Here is a 20,556-nt window from a genome sequence, read left to right on the forward strand (position 1 = left end):
TGTGTGTGTGTGTCTGTGTGTGTGTGTAAAGACGTGTGAATTACTGATTAGCTCCCGGAGGCTTCCCCCTCCCCAGCGCCTGTGCCTTACCCATGCCTCCCTCCTCCCCCAGCCTCCCTCTCCCACACACAGACACATGCCCCCATGGCCCGAGGCCTGGCATACCAGCCATTATGGAACGGGCAACGTTGTGGTTTGTTGCTGGCGCTCAAGAATGTGAGCGGCCACCACAGGGCAAGGACAGGCAGGCACTGGTCTGTGCTAGGGCCAGCACCTTGCAGGTTGGGACTGTCCAGGGCCGGTGAAGGAAGCTGAGGGGGCAGGGTGCAGAGCCAGGAAACTCAGAAGAGGAAGCACCACTCTTCCTGCCTGGAGGAGCAGAATGGTCCTGAGGCAACTATCCCACAGGGTTGAGCCCCTACAAAACCCTGAGCCAAAGCAAAACACAGCTCCAGCCTGGCAGAAGGGAGCCCAGGACACTTCCAGAAGGAAAGAGAAGCAAGGACGCGGACTGGAGGCCAGAGGGCAAGGAGGGCAAAGAGGGGCTGCCTGTGTGGCCGGGTAGGAATGCCTCTGAGGAAGGAGCTGGCACCAAGTAACTTCCCATTCGAACCAGGATGCTTCTGAGAGTGAACGCAGATGCCATTCATAATGACATCTGGACAACACGTAGATGCCAGGACTTTCCCAGGCAAACTGGATGGACCATCAGCCCTACCCAGAAGGAACCTGGCTAAGAGTCACTGCACAGACTCTGAGGGTCTCTGGGCAGCAGGAGAGACACTAGGGCGAGGGGGCTCCCCCTTACCCTTGGGCGTCAGGTACATGGAGTATCTCTTCATGGTGTCCGGTGCACTCCACTCACCCCCGAAGCTGTTGGTGTAGTTGTTCATGTAGCGATGGTCACCACCTAGGAAGGAGAGGGTCGGGTCAGCAGAGGGAGTAGGTGGGAAGGAGTAGCTGGCCCACTGGGGAGCTTTGGGGCTCAACTGAGTCAGCCCATAGTCCATTCCCTACATCCCAGGGAGAGCCAGGGTTCTGCAACCTCAGAGAACATGGTGCTTTGCACAGCATTCCTTCAGTTCCTGAGCTCTTGGTGGAGGAGGGGATGCCTGCAAAAATCCACCCACCCTCTTGGACGGAACCCTTGTGAATAAGATCGTGTGCACAGCACTTCACCTTTTCAAGGTGCTATTAAAACCCATTTCTTATGTGATCTGTACACCAACTGTGGTTATATCCCGAGACAGATAAGGAAATTGAGACTCAGGAAGTGAGAGAAGCAGCTTGCCCAATGTCACATGCCAATAACGGCAGAGTTGGGGTTTGAGCCCTGGCCCACTTCTTCCGTGTTCAGTCCCAGACACTGCTGGCAGCCTGAGGTGAGAGGATGATGTCCCAGTGTTGGCCTTCACAGCCCAGGGATCTGGGCAGTGGAGTGAGCTGCTATGGCCAGGGCCACCCACCTGCAGACCCCCTAACTTAAAGAGATCTGCTGCTTGATGCTTGGCTTCCCTCATTCCTTTCTCTTGCGACTTCCCTGTGTTCTACTTTCCCTGTCCTTCCCTCTGTCTCTCCTGAGCAAAAGAAGGAATGTGCCTGAGACCCTCATTCTTCATCATCACCTGCGCCTAGCAGTGTCCTGGTGCACAGTAGATACTCAAAGAATAAGCAAATGCCCTCCTAGGTGTTAGCCCAGCCCTGTGCCCCACAGAGCCCAGGATGAAGTGGCCTGTGCCTCTTAGCACAGGGGCCTTTGAAAGTGTGGACAAGTCCCTGGTCTGGTGGGCAGGCTGGCATCAGGGAGGAGTGGATGGTCACTCCACTGTATGACTCACCCGCCACTGCCTCCTAGAGCGGACACACTCCCAGCATCCACTCAGCAGCCACACAAAACAACACAGGCAGAGGAACCTCCCCCACAGCCCCAGGCACAGGTGTGGGCCACTGAATCAGTAGAGCCCATCCCTGCTCCTGCTTGCCGCCTCGCCACACACCTCGTACAGAACGCAGGGCCACACCTGTACAGAGGCCTTGGCCAGTATTGTGACCTAGAAATGGGATAGTGAGCGGCCAGGAGGCTGAACAGTTTCTGCAAGACTCACCCCAGCCCAGTCTGGGCCAGCCCCCCAGGCCTGGCCAGACCTTACCGGAGGGGCTCCCAGGGCTGATGATTATCACATTCCTCTACCCCATTGCTGCAGCCACCGGCAGCCACAGCTTCTTAGATGAGAGGGCATGGGAGACTGAATAGCAGAGTGTTCAACCTCGCGGTGCCCCCTACCGAGCTGTGCGCCCTTTGAAAAGATGCTTCTCTGAGCCTCAGCCTTCTCGTCTGTAAAATGCAGTACACCCCGCTGGGAAAATAAGGTAATGTGCGTGAGGAGCTCAGCGAAATGCCCAGCATCTAGGGAGCATTCAGTCATTGTCAGCTGTCACCATCACCATTAGCATCATCACTATTGTCATTAGAAGGAGGATCTCAGGATCTGAGTGCCGTTTGAAGCCAAATGATTGTCTTCCTGAAATGGCTTGCTTATCTGTCCTTGGGTGTGATTGAATGTCCCCCAATTTTCACAGGGACACTGTGTGATATCACCATTGCCAAGGTGCACAGCTGGTCTCCTGAACCCCAACCCTTCTGCACACTCTTACTCTCCCCTCTTCCCCCAAAGAATCATATGCTCTGTCTGGAGAGCAATCAGGGGTCATTTCCTCTGGGGCATTCGCATCTAGCAGTCATTAATAAGGCTGGACTCTCAAGGCCCCGAGCCGCGCCTGGGCCACCGGGTGGGGCCTCGGGGAAAGTGTGAGCAGGCTTCGGGCCCTGAAGGGACTGGGTGGAAAAGGACTTAACGATGTTGTTTCTCAGGTTCAGAGGCTTTTTGTGAGATGATTCAGTTGACCTCTGAGGGGACAGCATGACTCAGAAGAAAAGCTGACTTCAGGGGAGCTGGTGAGTCACAGAGACTCTGTGTCCCACTGTCCCCAGTCCAGCCCACCAGGCCAAGTCCCACCTCTGGGCTCAGCACTGCTCAGCACAGCCATGATGACAGTCAAGTCCCCCATCCAGGCATGGCTGCAGTTCTAGGTCACGTCTGCTAGAGTCTGCAAAGCCACCACTTTGGAGTCTGGCCCATACTGGTTGTTGCATCCACACAGCTGCTGGGCTGGGCCCGGCAATTAGATATAGATCTGAACAAAACCAGTCCCTTAGTTTGATGGACTATCCACAGAGAGGAGGCATTTGTGCAGCCAGTGCCCAGGATGTTCCTGCTCTGGAAGCCCCTTGCAATAGCTTCGTAACTTTGGCAGCAAGTTCAAAGGGGAGGAGAGTTAGAATCCCTGCATCCTAGTCCAAACAGCCTGAGGAAGTGTGGGTGGGTGGGAACAAGAAGAAGAAGCTCACTGGATACCAGCCCACATCAGGCAGCAGGAATTGATTTGGGGGAGAAAGGTCCACGGCCCTGGGGCCCAGCCACGAGAGGGGACCTACCGTTCTCCATGTGGTTCCTCTCAATGAAGTTGCGGCTCAGGTCTGCCTTGCACATCTTCTCAACATGGCGCATGCATACATTGAGTAGGTCATCCTTGAAGTTGCCTAGCGACTGTCCCAGGCCCTCCCCCTCGAGCAGGACATGATAGGTGGGCAGGGGTGGGGGTAGAGAGTAATTGCTCATCAATGCACCAAATTCCTACCAAGAAAGGAAAGAATGTCATGAGCTATGAGGACTCTTCTCTGCCAGGGGCTCTCACAGTGCAGTTGGGGGTCTCAGCGATGCAAGCTCCACTCTTCCTCACTGGACATTTGTTTCTTCTGAAAGGTGAAAAGGTTCAACTAAAACCCACTAGATGCTAACATCCCTGATGGCACTAGCATTCAGAAGTCTGACTCCACGACGCTCTAAAGTGCGTGCATGTGTTTACCTCATACGGTTTATGAGAGGAACACAAGCTGTGAAGACCAGGAATGAACGCACTAAAGAAATGCAAGGAATTACTATAGCGTTCAAGGTCAGCTACGGTGGTTTTTTGTTTGTTTTTTGTTTTTTTTTTTTTTTGACGTGGAGTCTCGCTGTGTCACGCAGGCTGGAGTGTAGTGGCACGATCTCGGCTCACTGCAACCTCCGTCTCCCGGGTTCACGTAATTCTCCTGCCTCAGCCTCATGAATTGCTGGGATTACAGGTGTGTGCCACCATGCCCGGCTAATTTTTTTGTATTTTTAATAGAGACAGGGTTTCACCATTTTGGCCAGGCTGGTATCAAACTCTTGATCTCAGGTGATCTGCCTGCCTTGGCCTCCCAGAGTGCCGGGATTACAGGCATGAGCTACCACACCCAGCCCATGGTGGTATTTCCACCTTTACATGCCATGCTCAGTCCTGCTTTTGCACTTCTCATTTCCCTTCCCCCTCACTGAAGACTCTATCCTTCCTCTCAAATCCTAACAGGACTCCAAGACCCAGTTCAAACTCCACCTCCTCCACAAAGCTGTCTTAGCTTCCCCTAGCCTGCCTGCCCCTCTCTGAGCTTCCACACTTATCTCCTGAGCCATACGCTTTATCATTTAATTACACACTTTTCTATATTGTTCTCTAATTGTACATGTCTTATCTTCCCAGCTGGATTGCAGTTGCTTGGGGGCAGAAACCATGTCTTGTACCTCTCTATTCGCCATAGCACCTAATAGAGTACTGGGCACACAGTAGAATCCAAAACACTCTAGCAGATGGAAGGATGAATGAATGGATAGACAAACGGACTAGATCCGAAATAACAAACATGCCACCCTCCTACGCCACTCCCCCTACACTCGATTAGTGGATCTCAGAACTCTTGCCTACTGAGCCTGGAGCACTGCTAGCACCTATCAACTGAAGTTGGCACAAAGTGATATTTGTGTGCCATCTTGAGAGTAGGTAGGGAAATGGATTGGATTTTTAAAAATTAAATAGAATGGAGTTTGGATGGATGGATGGATGGATGGATGGTTGGATGGTGGATGAATGGGTAGATGAATAGGTGGATAGGTGGATGGATGAATGATGGAGGAGGGTCTCGAAAAGTGGACGGGGGATTGAGGGACTGAGTGGCAGAGGAGTGCCTTGTTACCTGCAGAAACAACACAGAGTCGCTGATGCTGTGCAGCTGCTCCCGGGTCTGCTTGTCCTCATGCAGCACCTTGGCCCTTTCGTCCAGAGCATCCACGATCACCTTCACCTGGTCCACAGCATCCTGCTCCCGCTGCTCCAGCGCAGCCCTCACTTCCTCCTTTTGCTTCTCCAAGTCCCGCACCAGGTCCCGGAAGTTCTGCTCCAGGATGGCCTTCTCATTGGTGGTGAAGCTCTGGGGGTCCAGCGTCAGGAGAGGGATCAGACAGGGCTTTAGTTGAGGAAAGAAATCTCCCAAGTCGAGTATATCTTTAGGTCTCCAATACAGGATCAGGGCATTCCCACTGCATCAGCCTGGCAAGCCTGTTTAGCCAAGAATCTCATTCAAAGGCATCACTGAGGGATGCCACCTGCTGACAGAGATAGCCAGGTTTGTTCTCAGCCCACACTTCTTATCCACCTGTGGCTCCTTCCTCTTGGTGGGTTGACATGAGCCATCATTCCATGATTGAATGACTCCTGGTGGGCCCCAAAGTTCTCCCATGGGTCACAATATGCTCCCTGAAACCCTAACCAGAACCAAACATCATTCAGAAAATGAATGGGCTGGCTGTGTGTGTAATCAGGGTTAAGCAGGCAGTGATTTCAGATTGTGGTTTGCAATTATCCAAACCATAGCAGACATACATTTAGCCACACTGGCATAAGTAGAGAAGAAATGGCATGTATTTGGTGACTGGGTAGTCTGGTAGGCAGAACAGACATTGGAGGACATTGGAAGACACATTGGAGGACAAGTCTGGGGTCTTTATTTGCTGGGGTAATATGAAATGGCCATTTAGGTCACAGACAGGATCCAATCTGGGTACTTGGCTCAGGCTGAGAAGGGGAGTGGGTGAGAATGTCAGAGAAGGTGGGAGAAGCCAGAAGACACACGTGTGGGATGTCGACGTGGGCCTGAGACTCAAATGGGAGCTGAGGCCTGCCTCTTTCCAGGCAGGCCAGGTGGGGTGAGGGAGCAGCAAGGTGAGGAGCTTGGGGGCTGCTCACCTTGATGCGGTCCTTCTCCTTCTGCCACTTCTCAGCTTCATCCTCAATCTCAATGATCTTGAGCTGCAGCTGCTCCTTTTGCAGTGACAGCTCCGTCTGCAGAAAAAGAGCCAGGATTGGAGAAGTTGGTGGGAGGAGATGGAAGAGAACCAGAGAACCAGGGAGCGGGTCCACCCAGGGAGCACACTCGCAGCCAGGGCTCATCACTCATCTATTCAGCTCTTCATTCAGCAAACATTCATCAGGACCTCGGATATGCCAGGCACTGTGCCAGTTGCCAAGGATCCAGCAATGAGTTAAATACCATCTTGCTGTATTCTCAGGCTGCTAGGGCTGGACATCCTAGCCATGTCTTTTTAAGGGTGGTGCTTGCCCTTTTCAGTGGACCTGGAGACACTGGGAAGAGAAAGGAAAGGGACTCAGCCCAGCTCAGTGCAGCCCAGCCCAGGGAGTGTCTCGTGGCAGTAACAGTGTGCAGCGTTTCTATAGCATGACGTAGGGCTGTGTTGCAAGCAGCAGCCAGGGTTGCCGCCGGCATGGACTCCGTCTGGGCAAGCACAGCTGTAAACCTGTTTATGGGAAAGGGAAGGCATTCTGCGATTTTGGCAAGACAGGGACTTTTACCCAGGGACTCTGGGGAAGGAGAAGGCTAGAGAGGAAGGCTATGTAGAGTGAAAGGAGGGGTTGTAGGGACCCCTGCTCAGGGGGAGGACACAGGCTGTTGGGGTCTGTAGGGGTTTAGGAAGAGGCTGTACCAGTGTGTGCTGGGACTTTAGCTTTCATTCCCATACTCACCTTCCATTTGGGGAAATGCCCTTCTCTGAAAAGCAGCCATAATCGAGACAAAAGGAGAGGCATGAAGCTAAGACCAATCCCATCCAGCCAAGCCTCTGTTCTGCTGGGCTGCCCTATAGGACTCCAAAGCCCTTGCTAGTATGGGCAATAGGTGGTCTCCATCTGACAGGTCAAGGCATCCAAGAGACCCTTGAATTGCTCCAGGTCTCCCCATTATCACTGGGCTTTGAATGCAGAGTCCCACTCCTTTCTCTGACCATCTCCTTGAGGAGCCCAAAAGAACAGTCAAGGTGAGGAAGCCACAAACCACTAGGAATGTGAGTTCCATCAGCCACAAATCATGAGGACCTGGGCATGTGCATCACTGCCCCGCGCACCTTCTGCACGCCCCCCTGCACCAAGGGAGTGCTAACAGGGGACCTGCTGCAGGCACCCAAGGAAGCGGATCCGATGGTAGATAGAGCTTCCCTAGCTGTCTTGGAAAAGGTGCCCAGAGGGTGGGGCAGGAGCCGCAGAACTTCCCAGAGAGTCTCTGAATCCCTGGCTTCCCTGCCCCCACCACCACATTCCTGGGCTCTCCAGGCAGGGAGACTCAGAGTTGTTCTCAGTAGCATTTACCCCCCGCCCAGCAATGGGCAGGAGATGCCATAGCATGGAATCACCAGAGATGGAAAAGAAGACCTGAGAAGATGAGGTTGGAGATTTGGCTCCATCTCTTGAAAAAAGGCTGGAGAGAAGCCAGCAGCCACTAAATAAGGTGATGAGAGACTGGAAAACGAGAAAAGAAGACCCACGGCAATGGCAGAAACTCGACCCTCGTACTCTCTGAGGGTGCAGTGCCCACGAGCCCAGGAAACACAGGCTGGCAGCCCCAGCAGCCCCAAAGGTCTCCGAGGAGGCTGGACCTGGCAGGTGTATCTGACCTGTGAGGAACAGCCCAAGAGGCTGGACTGGGAGTTGGCCCCAGACACCGTTCTCATCTCTGGAGAACTGCCGAGTGAAGCCCGAGGTTGGGGAACAGCTGGAGGCCCCTCACCTCCAGACCCAGCTCAGCATTGGAGGAATTGGCACCTGGGTTCCTCACCCCATCTTACCACCCCCAGAACAAGGTCTGATGGAAAATAAAGCAGAGAACAAAAGCACAGTCCCTCCCACCATAGGCCAAGGGCAAGCCCTGGTAAAAATCCTGTTTCAAACAGGGGATGGGCAGCCCTTCCGTGAAACGAGCAATGGAGGGCCCAGGGGGAGGTCACTGGGAGCAGGTGGCTCTCAAAGTTGCCTGGCTTCTCTGTGCCTCAGTAGCTCTGTCTGGTCCACGGGGGCAGTAAGAGGACCTGCCCCCCAGGGGTGCTGTGGAAGGCACTGGGATTGGGAGTGAAGCTCCCAGAAAGCATTTGGCACAGAGTGAGCACTGTCTGAGCAATGGTCCCCATCATCACTGGTGTGTGGGCACCTTCTGTAGACCAGGGGCCAGGCCAGGTGCCTTCATTCACACCATGCTGGGAGGAGTGTTTGCAGCGTGGTGGGCAGTTGGGCCTGGCATTGGCAAGTGAGGAGCGCAGCAGGTGTGATCAGGTGAGCTGTAGGAGGTGTTCAGTGGTGAGGATAGGGTACGCTGTTGGATTAGGATCCAGATGGAGTGTGTACACTATCCAGACACAGAGTGAAGAGCAGGGAATGCTTACAGAGGCTAGGGAGATCAAGACACAAGGCTGAATGCAAGATGGAAGCCTAGCTCATCGATAATTGAAGATTGGAGGACACTGGCGGAAACGAAGGAGGGAAAAAGGGGATGAGGGTGGACTAACCACCTGCAAGTGGAAGGAGGTCTGACCAGAAAAGGTGAAGGCCACGAGTCAAGTGCCTGGAGTGAGCAGAAGTGCACAGGAAGACTGGGTGAGGGCTGCATGGTTGGTGCTGCAGAAGAGGAAAGATCTCCCCAAGTGAGCATGGATTCATTGGCCAAGACAGACGAAGGAGATAGAGAGTTCAGGGATGCAGAATTCCATGGGGATTAGAACAAAGAAGCGTCTAAGCCAAGAGCAGGGAAAGGCCAGCCCCCTGGGAGTCTATCCTGTGTAAGGGAGCAAGGGAAGAGGGCGACAGGGCTAGCTGAGCACCGAGGGGTGGAGAGCTGAGCCAGAGGTGTTGGCGGATGATGTGGAAACCGGTGAGGGCAGGGTCAGAAGGGGAGACTGTCTGCAGCTGTAGGTGGAAGAGTCGGTCAGGGTGGAGGAGAATTTGGCCTCCGATTTCTTTGGGGCACTGAGGAAGTCAGACACAGGCTGGGAAGGGGCCTTGTTCCCACAGCATGTCTCGAAAGACCAGACAGGCAGGACACAGCAGGCCCTTGGGAGGGACCTTGGACTGGGGACTCTGTGCTGCTAGAATGGTCCTTTCTCACCTCTGGGATGCATCCTACCCTGTCAAGGGAGGAGTGTTTGGGGTGAGACCTCTAGGGATGCATCTCCCATCTGTTCAGCTCTTGGCAATTTTTCCTGTATAGGAAGTAATATGACATGGGAAGGTTTCAAAGACGTGGGGTTCTCCTTCAACACTAGGAGATGGCAGGAAGGGAGCTTTGATTACTGAGCATCCACTAAGTGCCAGGAATTTTCTCCTCTAACCAGCAAAATCCTCCTGTGGAGGTAAGTGGCATTATCCCCATTTCACAGGTGTGAAAACCGAGGCCTAGAAAGATTACAAAGCTTGCCTAGTTCTCACAGTTGGAAAGCTGTAAGGCTAAGCTGCAACACCAAGACTCAGATCCTATTCTGTGCCTTAAGAGGCGCATCTACAGGTGGTGGCTCTAGGCTGTCCTGTGTGTCTTCTGTGACATTGTCCTTCCCCTTCACTCCTGCTGACCCAAGCCCACCCATGCTCCCTTCACCTCGCAGATGACACGTTGGCAATTCCACCTCTTTCCTCTTGCCGCCACTTCCCTCCTCATATCCTCCCCACTGCCCCCTGAGGCCCCAGCTTTCCCTCTCCCTCTCTCCCTCTTCCCTCAGAAAGTGGTTGAAGGCCCTGATGGCTGACAGGGCCCCGGCTCCCCACAGCCCCGCCCCGCCCACGCCTCCCTCCTGACTTCCTACTCTCCGCTTCATCCCTCCCTGTCCAGGCTTGTCCCTAAATGATTCCTTTGTTCTCTTCTCCCACACCTGTCTGATTGCTTCTTGCTCTCTGATGCTGGGAACGGGCCCTTCATGGGCCACCTGGCGTTGAAATCCTTCAGCCTTGGGTGAGCAGAGGTTTTCCTGAGAGCAGATGGGTGGTTCAGCAGCTAGCAATGCCTCAACCCAGACGGGGTCTTCAGGTGGAGACACACCTGGGCACCCACCTGGATAGGTGTACCTTCACTGCCCCCAGGGAGGGGGAGACTGGCCGGGATCTTCCTGGCCTGAATTCACAGCATGGGCTATCGGCTGTGACATTTGCCAAATGAGCCAGTTAATTGCCAAATTTGTACTCTCAGACAAATGGTAATTATCTGGATAAGAATCTGAAATGCTGGATAGATTTCCCCATTTCCACCCGGATGACAAACAGCCCGGGATCGGTTAGTCTGCTTGATTGAGGTTTACTGTTCCTCCTGCTTCCCCACAGCCTCAGGTCAGGGGAGGGGTGAGACGGGGCAAGGAAGGGATCACCCTGGCCATCTCCAGGCCAAGAGTGGGGAAGAGGATGCAATGCCAGGCCAACGGCGTGTCAGCAGCCCCCTCAGTCTCCTCCTTCACCTTGCAGGCGGGGACGCAGGCACAGCGGAAACCTCCCCTTCCTGGGCCATGGTTTCCCTGTGGTGAAATTGGACTAGATCTCTGATTCCCAACCCGGCTGCACATTAGAATTCTCTAGGGAGACCTTTAAAAATACCTCCCGGGGTAAGGCCTGGGAATCTGTGTTTCCACAATTCACCAGCTGATTCTGGTCTGGGACTACTGTTTGGGAGCCACTGGACTCGGTGATCTCAAGAAGACCCTTCTGATCCTAAGGGAACAAAAAGGCTTCAAACAGCAGAGAGGAACCCCAGCTCTGCCACTCTCGAGTGCTGCAGCTTGCTTAAGTCTCTTGGCGACCTTGAGCCTTTTCTTCATCTGCACCACGTAGGACATGCCGGGCCCAGCACTGTGTGTGTGCGCCACGGACCCTGTGGACACTGGGTTGTCTGCTGCCTGCCTGCCGCTTTCCTCCCCTGCTTCCTGTCTCCAAGCATCTTTTATTTTGTTGTGTCCCCCCTAGCACCCAGAGAGGTTACCCTACCTCCTTTCTCACCCACCCCTTCCAGAGCAAGCATTCGCCCCCAAAGTCACCACGGTCTCCAGGGAAAGGGGCCCAACCCCTCCCGGGCACCCAGGCTTTTAGCCCGACTCCCCTTCCCGAATCCCAGAGAGCTTTCCTGGGCAGACCAGTGCTGCTCAGACACTCAAGGACCAGAGGCTCCCTATGCCCTGCCCAGCGGCCAGTGGCTCAGCCTCTCTGGAAGAATTGGGCAACGAGACGAGAAACAAAGCCATGGATGTGGTGACAGAACGGAATTGAGCCAAATGGTGGAGTTGAGAGAACGGAGGCGGCGTGAGGCCGAGTCTCCCCACAGCAGTGCTCCTGGCTGAGTGACCTCCACACATGCCTGTCATTCTGCCACCCCAGAGCAGGCCAGACCCATAACAGGGCAGGGCCACCCAAGAGCAGCCAGACATCCACCCAGGAGGTCTTAACATCCTGGCCTGCTAAAGCTTGAGATAGGTAGAAGGAGGGGCCATGAGACACAGAAAGGGATACACGTGGACATTTTAATCCCACCCACCTGACCTAGCCTGGGAAGTGTCCATTGGCAGACGGGTAGACTGGAGGACATGTATGGGACCTATTGTGACATTTGGGGTGGAATTGGAAGCATGCTGACCTAGGAACCACCAGAGGAAGGGGCTGTCATGTTGCCACACCAAGTGATCTTCTTCTACCAGAGACTCTGCTCAGAGTCTGTAGGAAGAGCTGAGGCCCAGGAGATGGGCACCCACAGCCCCAGGTGTCACCTCAGTCTCACACAACCAACCAAGGCAGGTCTGAGGCTACATCATCCGGGCCTTCACCACCGGCCTGCAGAACAGGTTCTAATCAAGGATGCTTGCAAACAGCTATGTGTGGGCTGATGTTTGGGTCTGCAGGAGAGGCCTCAAAAGGATGTCAAGACTGGCACATTCATTCACTTTGGCCCATCGACCCACTAACCCTGCTCTGTGCCAACGCTCCTCACCTCTGACATTCCAGCAGAGCCAGACCTAGACAGCCTGTGTGCCCAGCCCAGTCTCCTGGCTGCCTGGCTCCACTTCTCCCTGCCCAGCCCTATGCTGCAGGTATGCACGCAGCCTGCCTGAAGCTCCCACCATCACAGTCACTTTAGGGGATCGGGCATTTTCTCCTAAAGCACACATGTCCCAATCGCATCCCCTGGCGCCCTTTCCCTGGGGCACTCTCAAATACTGGAAGAGGGCTTCGGGGGCTTCCTCTTCAAACAAGGACCTTGGGCAGGCCCTTTCTTTCTCTGTGCCTGTGTCCCCATCTGCAAGGTGAGGGAAGACACTCGGGGGTTGCTAATACTCCATTGGCCTGGCTTCCTGTCCACTATGGCTTGATGTTGACTGGCAGCTGCTCTGTGTAACTGGGCAGGTGCTCCCCAGTCCTGTGTGCGTGTATATGAGCCCTGCCTCCTGCCCTACAGCAAGAGCCCTCCCTCAAGAAAAAGCTGTGAGTCCTGCAGCAGCCCCCATGCTGGAACCTGAACTCTGAATCTGAGCTCCTGGTACCTCCAGACAGGGCTGCCCAAGACCCTCTGGCTCACCAGAACCACCTCTTCTAGGGGCACCAGGCTTAAGCATAGATACCCTTGGTTCAGATCAAATTTGAGCCCAAACCCTACATAGAAGATGCAGTCACTTCATGTAGAGTTTGGACATTCTGATTCTTCGATAAGAATGCCCTTTGCTTGTAGTCAAGGTGGGAGCCTGAAACCTCTGCCTTCTTGACACCTCTTTGCCCCCTCCTCATCCTGAGGCCTCAAAGACATTTCTAAGAATCCTAGGGCTCTGTAGGGTAATTTGAAAACCAAGAGTCTAGCCTCAACCTTTGGGAGACTGAGACTGATAATGGAAAGGACTTATTCACAGACTCACAGTTAGTTAGAGGCAAAAACTAGGACTGGAAACTCAGTCACATTTCCTAAAACCTTGTCTGAGGCTCTGCAGTTTCTCAGCTGCTGTGATGAGGAGGACTGCCCCTTGTTCTGCCTAACCTCACAAGTAAGCTCCCTAAGAATGAGTTTCAAAGCCCCTGTCCCACCTTTATCTCCCAATATGAAGCTTGAGGCCACGCTGGGGTCAGAAGATGGGAGAAGCTGGAAACATCGTCTTCCTGGGCCAAATGAGGCTTCTGGAAGGGATCTGTGCATCTGTTCCCCTCTCTACCTCACCCCTTTCTGTCCAGGTGGGCGGGGTGTGTGTGAGAGATGAAGAGAGAGAGGATTAAATGAGCAGCTCCCCCTGATCAGGAAGGCTGGGCAAGGAGGAGTCCTGCGCTGTTCAGGTCTGCGGCATGCAGAAGCTCTTCAGAAAAGCGGAGTCCACTGCTTTGGAGGCCAGGAAGTTAGGTCCCCTGGAAGGCCACCCACACCGGGAAACTGTGTACCTTAGGGTAGAGCGACCCCCTCATCTGTGGGGCAAAGGGCAGTGGCCACAGCTGGGCCCTTTGCCCAAATCACCTTCCCTAGGTATGCTACATCCACAAGCCTGCACTTGCTTCTCCTCCTCCCCATAGAAGTGCAGGCACGGTCACATGCACGGAACTCATGCAAACACACTTACGTATCACATACACAAATACAGGCAAACATCCACAAAGGCACAAAAACACCACATGCGCATAAAATACACACATATGCAGATGCTCCTCAACTTCTGATGGGGTTATTTCTCAATAAACCCATTGTAAGTTGAAAATGTGATAGGTCAAAAATGCATGTAATACACCTAGACTACCAAGCGTCATAGCTTAACCTAGCTTACCTTAAACATGTTCAGAGCAATTGCATTAGCCTACAGTTTGGCAAAATCTTCTACTACGAAGTCTATTTTGTAATAAAGTGTTGGATTTTATGGAATACTGTACTGAAAGCATAGCACTTTCACACCATCGTAAATCAAACCATCCTAAGTCAGGGTTAGCTGCACATGTACACACCATCCACACACAAACTCCAAACTTCCCCAACAGTGTCCAGCTATAGGAATAGGTGTGTCCACACCCAACCACACACACAAAACACGGGGCCCAGCTGAGAGGATAAAGGAGGCTGTGGAGAAGTCAAGAGACCGGCTGAGGATCCGCTAGAACAAGCAGCCACTGTAGCACAAATAAAAACTGCAAAACAGCAGAAAGGACATTTTGGTGGGCCCCAAAATTCTCTCCTTCTAGTATCTTTCCTCACCCACAATCCATTCCTCAGGAGCCAGTCCCACTCAGGTTGGAGGAATTGTCTCTTGTTTAAAGCAAAAAAGAAAGAAAAGAAAGAAAGAAGGGAAGGAAGGAAGGAAGGAAGGAAGGAAGGAAGGAAGGAAGGAAGGAGGGAGGGAGGGAGGGAAAGAAAAAGAAGGAAAGAGAAAAAATAAGAATAAGAAGAGGAAGGAGACAGAGAATGAGGAGGAGGGGGAGAGGAAGAAAGAGGAGGGGGAGGAGGAGAAGAAGGAGAAGGAGAAGAAGAAGGAGAAAGAGAAGAAGAAGGAGAAGGAGAAGGGAGAAGGAACACCCCAGCCAGGCACGGAGCCCAGGAGTGAGTTCTGTGCCATTGGGTCTTACTCTCTGACCCAACTTGAATTTATCCTATGACTTTGATCAGGCCCCCAACCCTTTCTGAGCCTCCATCTGCTCATCTAGAAAATGTCCCTGTCTCCTGAGACCTTAGGAGATTGGGGACCCACCTGGGGTTAGGGGCAACAGAGGGCATGAGGGGAAGGAAATGTTTACTAAAAGAGCCAAGGACAGTAGAGGTTTAAACCCCAAACACGAGGAAGCCCCAGTGGAGACGATAAGGTCGCAGGGGCAGGGTGAGGGGAGAGGCCTGGAAGGGCAGGAGGGCCTCAGCGCGCACCTCTTTCTCGGCCTTGGCCTCCTCCACTGTCACGGTGCTGTGATTCTTGTGCTCCTGGAACATGCAGAGGTAGCAGATGCAGGTCTGGTCAGTCTGGCAGAAGAGCTCCATAGTCTTGCCATGCATGGGACACTTGCGGGCCTCGAAGTCCCGGATGGGCTCCAGCAGCTGGTGGTCTCGGAAGGCGGCGCCCTCCAGGTGGGGCTTGAGGTGCAGCTCGCAGAAGGAGGCCTGGCACACCAGGCAGGACTTGACCGCCTTCTGCTTGTTGCCGATGCAGGAGTCGCACAGCACCTCCTCGGAGCCGGACTTGGCCCGGGAGAAAAGGCCCGTGTCCGCCCGGGGGTAGCTGTTCCGCCGCGCCTCCCCGGGCTCCACGATGGACACCGCGGGCTTCCGCGGCTCCGAGAAAATGGACTTGCGCAGCTCACCCTTTTCGGCAAAGGTGACGGGCGGCTTCTTGGCGGCCCCCAGCTGGAGCCCTGCGTACGGTGACCTCTTGCCTTCCAGCGAGTCCATGCTGAAGTAGTTGGAGTTCTTGTCGTCGCCCGACTCGACAAACTGGATGATGGGTCGCCGCCACTCATTGCCCGCGAACAGGGCGCTCCTCCCTTCCCCTGGCTTCAGGGCGCTGCCCAGGCTCTTGCCCTCGGCTGCCTCCCCGCCGTGCCCGTTGGTGGTCTTGGCATCCTTGCCGTCGGCCTTGGTGCCATTCTCCAGGCTGCCATTGGGGCCCGACGGGCTCCGGGCGTCCCTGGCTTCCGGGCTCGACCCGTTGCTCCTGGAGGCATCTGCAGCTTCCATCGCGGGGGGCTCGGCTGGTCTGTTTCAGGCTTGCTGGGGTTCAGGGTGGGTGACCTTGCTGGTGGGGCGTCTCGGCAGGGAGTGGGGCAGGCAGCCGCAGGGCCCAGAGACACACCTGTGGGGAGGAGGAGGGGGGGAGGCGGAGGGGAGGAGTGGAGGGGAGGAGCAGCAGGTACAAGCCTGACACAACGGGCCCGGGCCCGGGGAGCCAGCAGAGCAGATAATTACACCGGAGCCACGCCCTGCACAGTCATCCCTAACCTGATTTTTAAAAGAAGCGTTTTCTTCTCCCCCAGCTTAATTATTTTCCACAACTCAGCAACCAGTTGGGCTGCTTCCCTCTGACGCACTTGCTTCTCATCGGGGGAGCGGGGAGCCTCTGTCTTCACAGATGGGCAGGCTTCACTGAGCCCACAGGCCCCTGGGGCAGAAGGTGAGGTGTCTGCAGAGGCCTACCGGACACAGGGCTGTTAACTGGGTCACACAAGTCAAACAGCCTTGTAATTTGCGGGACTGAGTTTCAGAGGAAAGATGGTCCACCCCGGGACTGTGGAGCTGCTTTTCACCACAAGCGGGCAGGATGGGTTCCGTTTGATTTGGCTACTGATTATCGAACCCTACTTGCCAACCTCCAGGCACATTCCTAGGTACTGTATATACATGAGCTCATTCCAGCATCCCCAAAACCTGTTCAATTACCCCTTTTTAATAGATGAGAAAACCAAGGCTTTAAGAAGATAACTCACTGCCTAAGACAAGTGGTAGAGCTGGGATTTGAACCCTAAGCCTTTAAGATGTCAAAGTCCCTTCTGCAGCTGGGAGGTCATGGAGTTACCTGAATCTCCCACCAGAAGATGGCTTCTGAGAGTCTGTCCTATCCCAGTGGCCCTAATAAGATACGTATAGACCTTAGATTATTGCTATCAGAGCAGGCCAGACCCTTCATGGATACAAAGGACTGAGGCACAGGAATAAGAGAATCCAAGCAATGCCAGGCCAGGTGGTTGGGTTCTCAGGGCCCAAACACTTGACTCACTTGTCTCCACACTTGCCCTTCTGTGTGACTCAGAAAACATCTGCCCATCCTCTCTGGGCCAGGCCACAGGCAATGTCCTCCGAAAAGAGGCCAGTGAAGTGTGGGATTCAGATAATCTCGAAAGTCACCTGTTCAAATATGACTATCACATAAATACAGACCTCAGGAAGAAAAGTAAGAAAAACAAATTTTATCCCCTTCCTCTCCCTGGCCCTGCAGAACACCAGGAACCCTCAGCTCTTGTAGGATATGCCCCCCAAGTCACTTCTGGGCTCTGACCCACTGGCCTCATCCTGGGAAGCCTCCAAACCCCCGAGGAAAGGGCCGTGCCTCTCCAGGGCCAGGCTGGGTGGGGCAGAGAAGACAGTAGGTGAGGCTGGCATGGCAGGTTCTGGGCTATGTGGAGGGGAGTGGGTTTCCCTTCCTTCACCTCAAATCCAGGTCAAGCTAGGAAGCCCCCGCCCCTTTGGCTGACCAGGCTAAGCAGGTAATCCTTTGTAAAAACAGTCCCTGGGAATGAGGGCAGAGACAAACCCAGCTCGCAAAGCAGCTGAGCTCTGAGAGGATGTATGTGGGGTGGTGTTGGCGTGGGGAGTGCTGGCTTCATGACGGGGATTCCCCTCTTACTTGAGGTCTCTGTCCGTGAGCCCCAAAGGAGCCCCATCTTGTTCAAACTCGCTGGTGAATTGGCTAAGAGCTCATCGGGCCTTCTGGGGAGGGGAACATTTTCTCAAAATGCCAGACCCAATTTCTCTGTGCTCTTGCCTGAGGTATGGAGGGAGAAGGAGAGAGGGAAGTCCTGTCCCGGCATGCTGGATGGGGACGTGCTCCTCCCTCGTTCCCTGATAGTATTTCCCTAACCTGCAGAGAACAGGCAATGAGGAGAAAAGAACAGAGAGGACACGAAGAAACAGAAGAGGAAAGCCACCGGGTTCTGGTTACAGTCCAACATCAATGCTGGATGAACCTGGGGTACACTGGAGGGCCTCTGCTAGTTCTTAGAGTTCATGCACCCATCTTCCAGAAATCTGGGGAAAGATTCTGAGCTGTAGGAATAGGCAGACACAGAGTAGATGTTCAGGAAATACTTGTGGGTGAGCGGATGAACAGACGGATGGATGGATGAATGCGTGGAAAAGTTAAAGCTAGATGCATATGAATGGGGAAATAAACAGATGGATAAGATGTGTAGATAATGGACAGTGGGTGGTTGGATCATGAATGGATAGATAAATGGGTGGGTAGATGAATGGATGAAGGAAATAAGTAAAAGCTAGATGAATTTGAGTAAGGAAATAGGTGAGTGGATGGATGGCCAGATAGTTGAAGAACTGAGTAAAATAATTAAAAAAAGAATGGAAGGAGAAAGAAAAGACAATATGTGGGAAGGAGAGAGAAAAGAGAAGGCAAGAGTAAGGAAGGAAGGAGACGGATAGGCAGTAAGTAGGTGGGTGAGTGGATTGCAAGACTGTGTCAATAAAAGTTTAGTGACAGACTCTTCCAGGCAAAAAGCACGGGTTTGCAGTGTTTGAAAATTTCTCCCATCCTAGTCAGTCCCAAGCTACCAATGTGAAGAGCACTGGAAAGAGATGCACAATGTCCGCTCTCCCAAGCCAGTGTGAGCCTGCTCCAATGCATTGCCGGAGGAATAGTGGATGATCAAAGTGGAAGACAGCTTATAAGAGGGAAGATAGAAAGATGGATGCTGGAGGAAGCCAGGGGAACAGGTTCAGGTGACTGAAGGCAAAAGGAAGATGAGGCGAATTTCTCTCTTCTAAGAGGCTTTCCCTAACCCAAGCCCAGTGACCACTGCCCCAATTCAACCTCTGTAACAACCCTCCCTGTCTGTCCCACTCAGGGGGCATTTAGCTCGGCCCTCCTGGTGTTGTTCATTACTCATTCATTCACACTACTTACTGAGCATCTTACCATGGGCCAGGGTTAGGCAAGGGACTGATCATACAGACATGAAGGAGTCCCAGATCATGCCAGTGGGGAGCTCATAGTTTAGTGGGAGAAGAGATCAGTAAGCAAATCACTTAAATTCGGCATGAACAGAGAATGGGAGAAATACGTGCGAGGGCCGTGGGCCGCCCAGAGAAGGGAGAGCCCACCATGTGCTGAGAGAGGCGCATCCCTCCAAACGGGATGAGCAAGGCTCACTTTCCAAGTACATAAGTGGCCTCCCTGGCTACACAGAGACAGTGTTTGACTTGACTCAGCAGATGTTTATTCAGCTGAATTATCAGTCAGTGCTGGTTGGCTGGTCTTTTGGTTCTCCTAGGCCAGGGTGCAGGGCCCCTCCTCCCTTGAGGGATGACTCTACCCAAATGCTGGGTAGAGGGTAGAGTCTCCTGGAGATCCCAGAATCCAAGGGCTGAAAAGAAGCAAACAATTGTCCTTTCAGGGCTAGTCCCCAAGCCCTCGTCCCACCACCCCAACATCCCTCCTGGAGCTGAGCCGAAGAAGAGGATCCCCACCCCTGGCGGACTGAGGTCTGGATGGCCACTGCACACCCTACAGGAAGGTGATCACACCTGGAGCTCCCCAGACCCTCGCTCAGGACCTGACTACAGGCATCTGCTGGATTCCTGCCCCTCTCCAGCCTCAAACTCAGTTGCACAGGTTCCATAAAAGGGCACTTCCTGAAGGCCTTCAGAGGCTATGTGTCCTATGCAACTTGGCAAAAATCCCCCAAAGGCCATCATTTGCACTGCTGTGGCAGAGGGGCCTCTTTACCTTTAAAGGCCTGGAAAGAAAGGGAGCCCGTGAAGCCCCCCGTCGCTCCTCCATCTCATCCTGTTCTCCCTCTGGTCTAGCTTGAAGTCTTCCTGCTGCAACATCTCTCCCTATACCAGACGGTGGTGAGATATGACTGGCTGCCAGCCCCTGCCCTATCCCTCACAAGCTTTAGAAGGTGAGAAGAGCTGGCAGGTGTGGCCTCCAGAGAAGGATTCCTATAGAGCAGAGGCAACTTCTACCTTTTGCTGCTTGGCCCTCTCAGACCAGGCATGCCTGACAGCCCCCACGGAGTCCCTTTTCCTACGCCCACCCATGGGCCAACCCCAAGCCTCCTCCCAGGCTTCTCCCATGAGGCACCTCAAAGCTGTTCTCTTCCTGGCAGCCTCCCCTGATTGAGCAGGTGGAGCCGCCTTCACTTACCTACTGTGTGGCCTGGCAACACCTGATTCTGTCACCAGTCATCTTCAGATGAAAGAGAAAACCCTTTAAAAGGAGAAAACTCTCAGGCTTCCTTGGAATCCCAGGGTTGGGAGGGAGTGGTCAACTGGTCCGTCCCCTTGCCCCTGGGCAAGGCTCTATCCAGAAAGTCTTTGATGTATCTTTTAAAGAACTATATATTCTTTAAAAGACCTGTGAGAAAAAAGATTTCACAGCTTCCCTCAGCCATTCATTTCAAGCTTTAGGACTGCTTGCTGCCGGAAGTTCTTCTTTGAGTCTAACATAAATACTCTATAAATGAAAGTGTACTGTGCAATTGGAGTTAAGGAACTGAGCCTCCAGCCCTGCAAAAGGGAAGCTACAAGGTCATTGTAAGGGGAAGAATCTGATCCAGTCTTAATGCTTAGTTCTTTTGACTTCTTTTTTTTTTTTTTTTTTT

General features: G+C 53.5%; 1 protein-coding gene across 3 annotated transcripts in view; it reads right to left on the reverse strand.

The window, feature by feature from the left end:
* TRIM29 (tripartite motif containing 29) overlaps positions 1 to 16,101 on the reverse strand; it is a 26,978-nt gene extending 10,877 nt beyond the window's left edge. For 2 of the 3 annotated variants that reach the window (XM_017523548.2, XM_017523549.2), the window contains exons 1-5: positions 15,098 to 16,101; positions 6,163 to 6,258; positions 5,114 to 5,347; positions 3,497 to 3,695; positions 809 to 910 (exon numbers count right to left, since the gene is read on the reverse strand). In XM_017523548.2, coding sequence (XP_017379037.1) covers positions 809 to 910; positions 3,497 to 3,695; positions 5,114 to 5,347; positions 6,163 to 6,258; positions 15,098 to 15,901 — 1,435 coding nt within the window. In that variant the 5' untranslated portion in view covers positions 15,902 to 16,101. Of the gene's footprint in view, positions 1 to 808; positions 911 to 3,496; positions 3,696 to 5,113; positions 5,348 to 6,162; positions 6,259 to 6,466; positions 6,615 to 15,097 lie in introns of those variants that run through there. The other variant, XM_037736748.1, reaches the window with a different exon arrangement.
* Between the last annotated feature and the right edge of the window lie 4,455 nt (positions 16,102 to 20,556).

The sequence above is a fragment of the Cebus imitator genome, unplaced genomic scaffold (assembly GCF_001604975.1).
Source record: "Cebus imitator isolate Cc_AM_T3 unplaced genomic scaffold, Cebus_imitator-1.0 Scaffold28, whole genome shotgun sequence".
Lineage (NCBI taxonomy): Eukaryota > Metazoa > Chordata > Mammalia > Primates > Cebidae > Cebus > Cebus imitator.